Consider the following 8,827-nt stretch of genomic DNA (forward strand, 5'->3'; position numbering starts at 1 on the left):
TATTATATCAAGTCATATTAGTTTATAAATTTATTTTTATATAATTCCTTAATAACTAAAGTATTTCTAAAACCAAAACCCATTAAAATGCAAGTCTTAAAAGGAAATTTTGGAAAATGGAGAAGATTATTGGGTAAATAATAAATTCATATGAAAAATAATAAAAAAATAATATTTACGAATACGTAAATATAATGTAATTATTTTTTAAAAAATAAATAAATATAAAAAATATATAAAAAATTAAATTTTTAATAATAAATTATACTTTTTAAAAAATAAAAAGATACTTGTACGACATTCTGCGCTTGCTTTACTCAAAATAAAAATCAGACCATTTTTCTGATGAATGGCCGTTAATTTAAAAACAACGGCCAGGATTAATGAACTGAACCGTATTTATAGCAGCACCGCCAATCAGAAACCCCCAGCTCAACTCCATGAATCGCATCGTCGTCCTCTTCTTGCTTGGCCTTTACGCCTACGGTTCGGCCTCGGCGGCTAGGGACCTGCCTGGGGACCATCTCCGATTGCCCTCCGCAGCTTCGAGATTCTTCGGCAGAGTTGGTGGTGCCGTTGATGATGAAGACGACGACTCATCGGGGATCCGATGGGCGGTTCTGATTGCCGGCTCCAATGGTTACTGGAATTACAGGCATCAGGTTGTTTTACCTTCCCGTTTCAATTAATTTACAATATTGAATTATTCTATTTTTTGATCGGTGCATCTCGAGTTTCGAAAGCATCTAACTTCCTTTACATAATTCTTTTTCGCCTCTCATTTTTTTTTTTTCTTTTAACCTTATAGATATCCTTGTTTTTTCATGTCTGATTTTTCTTCCCCGAATAAAGTTGCTAAAAATATAGGTATTTGCGGAAGTGTGAAGAACTCGAATGTTGTAAGCTAAACAAAATTGAATGTCTTTTGCTTTTCTCGGGTTTACCATGAATTATTGCTTGAGAATTCTTCTGCTGTTATTTCTTATTGTTTGATTTGGATTTTAAGAGCCTTCAATTTGGTTCCTGAGAACATTCAAATTAATAGGAAAATGATTTGTTTTCTAATCTCCTGTTGCCGTGTTCTCCATGGTGTCCAAAAGCACAAACAATTAACTTCTAAGTTCTTATTTGAAAAAGCACAGGGATTCAAGCTTTAATTTGCTGCACCCCCAGTTTGATTTCTCCGATTCTAAATATCATAGATTTCCTTATTAATTTTCAAATTTACAGATCAAAAAAATGTTTTTCAGATTATTTTTAAATATAAATAAAAAAATGTAATCAAGTATATTCCTTGTTGTAATTAGATTCTGTGGAATTTTATATGTTGATCCTGCTGTGATGCAATCCCAATTTGAATCTTACCATTTTGTAATGGTTCTTGGAACAAGAATGTTGTATTAATGAGGGAGAAAATAGATGTTACAAGATGGAGAAAAAGGATTCATTTTGAGATGAGACAAGAAAGTCATGTGCTTGGCAGCATAATGCAAATCTGTTGACTAGCTTTAATGGATTCCTAATACCTGAATGAAATAATAAGATCGATTTATTATTTGTTTTGATTTTATGATTGTCTTTGAAATGCCCATGTTCTATTTGGAGCTTAGTAAGAACCATCATTTCTTGTTTGTAGTTGCGATCTTATTGTTTGATTCAGTTTTTTTTTTTTTTTCCCCTCCTTTTTAACTTCCTCACAGGCTGACATTTGTCATGCCTATCAACTCTTGAGGCAAGGTGGTTTGAAAGATGAAAACATTATTGTTTTCATGTATGATGACATTGCTTTCAATGAAGAGAACCCTAAGCCTGGAGTTATCATTAACAAGCCAGATGGCCATGACGTGTATGATGGAGTGCCAAAGGTTGTGTTTCTGTCCTTAAGATCTTTACCTACTAATTATATAAGAAAAAAAAAGATGTTTACCTACTACTAAGCTGTTTTTGCCCCCCTCATGTAGTGGATTTTCGTGTGGCAGGATTATACTGGGGACGATGTTACTGTTGACAACTTTTTTGCAGTTCTCCTTGGAAATAGAACTGCTCTTACAGGGGGCAGTGGGAAGGTTGTGGATAGTGGTCCTAATGATCATATTTTTGTATATTATAGTGATCATGGGGGTCCTGGTGTGCTTGGTTAGTAGCTCTTTACAACCTTAATGTGTATTCATGAGCACCAATTTGTTCTCAGAATTTGTCACAGAATTACATCTCTGGAAGCATCTGTTCAGCAGATAAAAACTTTGAATCCCTCTATTCCCTGTTTCATGACCTACATTGGTAACTTAGTTTGTTTACCCAAAACATCTCATCTCATCTCATTTTATTATTACAACTTTCACAAATTCCCACACAAGATATAAAAAAAAAAAAATTCAACTTTTTCAAATCCCAAAACAACACTAACGTAAAATAATTATATTATAACAATATTTTATTTAACTTTTAAAAAAACATCTCATCTCATCTGTTTCTAAGAAGCTACATATTAAGAAACAAAAAAGTTTTTCCAAAAAGCTCATCAGATCTTAAACTTGTTTAAAATAGTCAAGAATCTAAGATGGAGTTTGGAGAAATGAGTTTTTATGCTGTTAAATACGGTTTATCAGGATTAGTTTACAAATACTGTTCACACAATTATTGCTTGCAATTATAATTTTTTTTTTTTTTGATAATTAATAAGAGAATTTTATTCCAAGTAAATAGGCATAGCCCAAGTACACAGGATGTGTACAAGTGAATACACCTAAATACAAGCTAAAACAGGACATTATGAATGTTCCTATCCCTTAAAGTGCTAAAGAAAAACTCCCTAAGTTCCCCCATAGAATATTCACAATCATCAAAACATCTTCCATTCCTCTCCAACCATAGGCACCAAAACAAACACAAGGGGATCATCCTCCACACTGCTGTGCTGCCTCTACTCCCCACAAGACCTTGCCAGCAACCCAAGAAATCCACCACATGCATAGGCATCACCCAAGCAATGCCTACCCTTGCAAAAATCTCATTCCACAACTTCATTACGACCTCGCAACGAAGAAAGAGATGGTTAACAGATTCACCATTCTTCTTACACCTATAACACCAATCAACCAGCAGTAAACCTCTCTTCCTTAAATTATCCGTGGTTAATATAAATGATAAATGATTATTGCTTGCAATTATAAATGATTTGATTTGTTGATGAATTATATATTTTTTAGCCATATTGTAATTTTTTGGCAGGTATGCCTACCAGTCCTTACCTATATGCTGAAGATCTGATAGAAGTCCTGAAGAAGAAGCATGCTTCGGGGACCTACGAAAGTTTGGTACGCAATTAGTTTAACTGTCATTTCCTTTAGGCACATTATGTTTTGGTAAGAACTTAATTTTTAAGCTGGACTACTTTGTAAAATTATAGGTATTTTATCTTGAAGCTTGTGAGTCTGGTAGCATATTTGAGGGCCTCCTTCCTGAAGGTTTGAACATCTATGCAACTACAGCAGCAAATGCAGAAGAGAGCAGTTGGGGAACTTATTGCCCTGGAGATGATCTTAGTCCTCCTCCTCTTGAGTATGGAACCTGCTTGGGGGACTTGTATAGTGTTGCTTGGATGGAAGACAGGTATGCTTCACATTTCTGATTGAGAATTCATGTCGTAGAATAAGAGAAGAAAAAGCTGCTTGCAAATATCAGGTTTTCTCCCAAAAATGAAAAATATGTCATATTGTTGAAATCTTGGATATTAAATGGATGTTGGCTGATACCTATTCCATATTTTTCCAATGCTCAACATGTAGCATATCATGCAGCTTTTCCTCTTTAGTTGTTTTGATTTTATCACCATTGTTAAGGTGTTTTATTATAATGAAGTACAAAAATTTAGAGCATAAAATTATATTCTTAACGTGTTACATATTTATGTGAGTTTTTTTAACAATCTGAATTTTTGGTCAGTGACATTCACAATATGCAGACAGAAACCTTGCACCAGCAGTATGAACTGGTACGCTCAGTCACTCCCAGTGATATTATTGGTAGAGTTAATGTTTGTTGCCATGCACTTAAAATATTTTAGCCTAATTTGGGTCATGGTGGGCCTATGTTCTTTCGTATCCACAATGGGTTCAACTACAAGGACCATAGATGCGTGTCTCAAGTGCCTGTTGTAGTGAAATTGTCTAGTTGCCGTCTGGGTTCTTATGGAGTACTGATAGAGTGATTTATGTGTTAGTGATGCTGACCTTCCTGTTACTGGGGTAACACCTTTTCAGTTTAGTAACATTTATCTTGTAAAAGAAATGAGTTAATTATGCTGGCATTAACAGGTCAAAAGAAGGACTGCTAGCGGAAATTATGCTTACGGCTCTCATGTCATGCAATATGGTGACACAGATCTTAGCAAGAAAAATCTCTTCCTGTATATCGGTACAAATCCTGCAAATGACAACAACACTTACACTGATGAAAACTTTTTGAGGCCATCTAAGAAGGCGATCAACCAGCGGGATGCTGATCTTGTCCATTTCTGGGATAAGGTTTGTTTCTCTATTATGCCTTGTGGAATTTATCTTTTGCTCTTGCCCTTCATTCCTACTAATGCAAGGGGCTCTTGATTATAACAAACATGGGTCATCAAATTTAACCTTTTTATCTTGATTCAAACTCTAATGCTCTAGTTGCAAGCATAGGTATTAAGGTGTTCTGCAGTATATAGTGGTAACAATATAACAATTTGGTTGGAAGCTGTCTGCCTTTAATTTTAGCTATAACTATTGCTTTTCTTGCTATATCCGTTGGCAGTTCCGCAAGGCTCCAGAAGGCTCTCCCAGAAAAGTTGAAGCTCAGAAGCAGTTTGTTGAAGCTATGTCACATAGGATGCATGTAGATGACAGCGTCAAACTTATCGGGAAGCTCCTTTTTGGCATTGAGAAAGGTCCAAAGGTTCTCAACAATGTTCGACCTGCTGGGCAACCTCTTGTTGATGACTGGGGCTGCCTTAAGACTCTGGTGATATTACCAATTCCCAGCATTTCCTTTATTTCTGTGAACACTTTCTTATTCTATTCCGATTTTTTTAACCAAAAATAACCCAGATCCACTAGCAGTTCATTTGGCTGCCACATAGAGACTGGGCGTAGAAAACTACCACAAATTTTCTTTTATAATTTCTTCTTGGAAAATATCAGTGGGACCATTGACTTAAAGAATTAGCTGAGCTTTTCAGCAAATATTCTGTGGCTGCTATGTTTATGGATTAATGCGTGCCATGATAAATCGTCTTTGCAGGTGCGGACTTTTGAGACACATTGCGGATCACTATCTCAGTACGGGATGAAACACATGCGGGCCTTTGCAAACATTTGTAATGCTGGGATTCTGAAGGAGCAGATGGCTGATGCATCGGCCCAGGCTTGTGTCTCCTTTCCATCTGGGCCTTGGAGCTCTCTGCACAAGGGATTCAGTGCATGATTCAGCCTCAACGCATGACTTGAATGCCAAAACTTGAAATGTGGTGATATACATAAATATTATATTGTCTTGCCGTATTTTAATGATGGCTCTTATGATTGCTTCAGTGTAAAATGTAAATAGAATCAAGATCGTCAGACAGGCTTCTCTGTACTGGATTAATATTTGAAATGTAATTAATGTGACAGTACTTGTATTGTTGATATGAATGTGCACCTGATTTTCTTATTTAACCAGAGCAGCTAGTGCTAGGGCTATATATATATATATATATATTCTTCTGCCGTTCAAGGATCAGAACACTAAGAAATCACTACATCAATAATAACTCCGAGCTGATGGAGTTCAACTTGCAAAGCCAAGGAAAATATGGTGATATTACATCAATCTTGTCCTTGAATTGGAGGGCCTATGAAGACCAACATTATGGTGGATTGCTTGTACACATCGAGCTTTGACATGGTCAATTTAAGAGGATTTCACAATCATGGGGCTATTTGTTGTGATACAAGTACTCTTAAGCTGTGATTAGATATTAAATTGAGTTGAGTTCCTTATAAATATTAGTGAATTGAGTTGGTGAAATAAGTTATCACTACAAGAAATTAGCCATTTTGCAGCGCTTAAAATTGTTGCAAATACATTCAAAAAAGGCTGTAATTGATCAATTGCAGCGTTATTACCCTCCTTGCATGTTCGACAGCATAAAAGTGATATTTTTGATCAATAGCAACGTTATTGAAAAAACGCTGCAAAAGACTTCATTTGCAGCGTTTTTGAACCGCTGCAAACTCACTAATTTCACGCTGCAAAAGGCCACCCCTTGTGACTGCCATGGCGCTGCATTTGATCAATTGCAGCGAAATTTATCCTTGCTATATCATTAAATTTCGCTGCAATAGCCTCCCAACAACAGCAGCGCTACATTTGGTTCGTTGCTTTTGTCATTTTTTGCAACACTTAAAATCGCTGCAATTTGTGTACGTCAAAAGCAACATACCATTCTAGCGCTGCTTTTGATACTTTTTGCAAGGACTAAAATCGCTGCAAAAAATCAAAAAGCGCTGCAAAAGTCCAAAAGCAACGCTTGCTTCCTTTGTTACATTTTGCATTTTTTTCAAGGACTAAAATCGCTGAAACTGATGATTTGCAACGAATTTTGGCCTATTTGCATCGACAAAAAATCGCTGCAAATACTTAAGTACAAAATAAAAATAAAAAAAATTATCATTAATAAACATACAGTTTCAGTAATTTTTTTCACTGTATTAGAAGCAAAGTTAGTAGATCAGCTAGGATTTAATTCCCTTTACTTAATAATACAATGACTACATAGAAAATAACAACAAAGTACTCAAGGATCCTTACCCAAATCAAATTATAAATTCATTTACATTATAATTTATATAGACGAATGGGTAGCTTGATACATTTTAAAGTACTGCTAAAATTTCTCTAATCATCCAACCCTTATTGCACCTATTCTTTGCAAAAATGAATAAGATGTTCCAGCAAAGCCACCTCCAACTATAACATGCTTGCTGTCCAATAAAGGCCATTCAGTTTTCTACATGAAAGATATATAAAGATCATGGGTTAAGAATGTAGAAATGATAGGAATTTACTTAGAAATGGAAGAGAACAAGAAAGTAGAAAAACACTGGAAATTTCACCCACCACAAGCATCTCAAAAACAATAAACTACAAAGAAGTTTATTAATCAGTCAATCTATTCATCTTCTTCCAGTAAGCAAGATAATTTTCCGGCCTTGAGTCTCCTGATTTCTAGCAATTAAGGAAATCTGGTACTATTTTAACTACTGTAATTCTTTTGTTCTCTACCTTTGGATAATCTCTCATTGCAGGCCAGCTCAATCTATTTGAATCAGCAGGTATGAATTCCAATAAACTGTTAACGCCATCCATTTATTGTGTACCATTATGCATGCTTAACAGAAACTCAGTCCAAGCCTGCCCAAATGCATGCCAAGCATGGGTAGCTGAGTAGGCTGCCGGTCTACTCTCAGGTTTAATGATAACAACCAAAAAAGATAGAAGAGAATGCACCCAAATCAACACATGTATAGAGTAGAGTGGGATTAATAGAAATATTGAACCTCTTGGACAGCAACTCTAATTGCACTCTGCTAATTCTTTGGTTCTGCAGTTACTGTAAGAGTAGTGACAGTGCATCCTTCCCTTCCAGAATCACTGTGATCCAATTCAACTGATGTGAATGGCGGATTTGAACTCTGAAATTTTAGATGTGTTAGCTATACTTTTAGAGGGATACACAGTCTTATCAAAGCACAAAACAAGGTATTTGATAAGCACACGGATAAATAATGACTTAAGCAGATGTATGGTTCTTATTATCAGCTTGATTAAAAGTTTCCATTTTATGATTGCAACTTTATTAACTGGTTATATATCGTATTTTACTCTAATAAGCAAATACAGCTCACACATCCAGTAGGGGACCCCATGACTATCAAAAAGTAGATCTCCCTAGTTAGCCATATCTTTATTATTCGTTGTGAAGCTTTCCTTACAGTAAATTAATTTTTTTTTCGTCTGTATACCTGCATCAAATACTCATAGCTTAAGGAACAATCTTTACCAGGATAACTTAAAGAAGATGAGGCAAAATCCAGTGAAACAAAAAGGAAAGCATCACAATGAAAAACAAACTTTTATAATTAGAATGATCAGTGGCAAACCAACACAACTCAGACAGAATGACAATGACCTGAGCTTGTGATCAACTGATTCATATTAGTAGCAGGAAATAGCAGGAACAATCATTGGGAGAACTTAGGGATTTTTTCTTTAGCACTTTGAGATTGTGGGCTAAAGTTTTTGTAATGGAAGATATTTTCCAGTTTCTGTTTTAGTTTTCCTTTTGTTCTTGGAAAGTAGTAGGTATTTCCTTTGTATACATCCTGTGTACTTGGGCTTATGCCCATTTCTTGTGAATAAAATCTTTTATTACTTATCAAAAAAATAATTCGAACCCACCTTGTATCTTGTATTAATCCGAAAATGCAAGGCAGACAGACTTAGAAGCCTTGGGACAAGTTTTTCAAAGTTTTGAAAAATATCTACCTTAATTTATAACTGAAAAAAGTAAGACTCTTTTAACTTCTATGGGACATGTTTATGACAATATCAAGACTCAAAATGATTACAACCAAAAAAGAGATGAAGTTAGAAACTAGTACCACAACTTTCTATACTAGCAAAACTTAGCACAATCTCAAACATCCAACCCAAAATTGTGAAGATATGGTAAAGTTATTGTACCTGGGAACTTTTCCATAACCACAATAATAAACTGCTTGTTAAACCACAAAGACAGCCCAATGCT

The 8,827-nt window shown here is 35.3% G+C and overlaps 1 protein-coding gene across 1 annotated transcript; it reads left to right on the forward strand.

Annotated features, from left to right (window-relative positions):
* Positions 1 to 415: 415 nt before the first annotated feature.
* LOC122299497 (vacuolar-processing enzyme-like) lies at positions 416 to 5,688 on the forward strand. Its single transcript, XM_043109842.1, has 9 exons — positions 416 to 662; positions 1,701 to 1,865; positions 1,980 to 2,136; positions 3,232 to 3,317; positions 3,410 to 3,612; positions 3,946 to 3,994; positions 4,317 to 4,526; positions 4,792 to 4,998; positions 5,278 to 5,688. The coding sequence occupies exons 1-9, from the start codon at positions 441 to 443 to the stop codon at positions 5,458 to 5,460; spliced, it is 1,482 nt and encodes a 493-aa protein (XP_042965776.1). The 5' UTR covers positions 416 to 440; the 3' UTR covers positions 5,461 to 5,688.
* The last annotated feature ends 3,139 nt before the right edge of the window (positions 5,689 to 8,827 follow it).

This window comes from Carya illinoinensis, chromosome 16 (assembly GCF_018687715.1).
Source record: "Carya illinoinensis cultivar Pawnee chromosome 16, C.illinoinensisPawnee_v1, whole genome shotgun sequence".
In the NCBI taxonomy this organism is placed as follows: Eukaryota; Viridiplantae; Streptophyta; class Magnoliopsida; order Fagales; family Juglandaceae; genus Carya; species Carya illinoinensis.

Bases quoted from the DNA above. Each gene is read 5' to 3' on its own strand.
- LOC122299497 (XM_043109842.1), top strand. From the start codon at position 441: ATGAATCGCATCGTCGTCCTCTTCTTGCTTGGCCTTTACGCCTACGGT. The intron at 3,613-3,945 runs GTATGCTTCACA...ATTTTTGGTCAG, and splicing joins GTTGCTTGGATGGAAGACAG to TGACATTCACAATATGCAGA. The intron at 4,999-5,277 runs GTGATATTACCA...TCGTCTTTGCAG, and splicing joins GGGGCTGCCTTAAGACTCTG to GTGCGGACTTTTGAGACACA.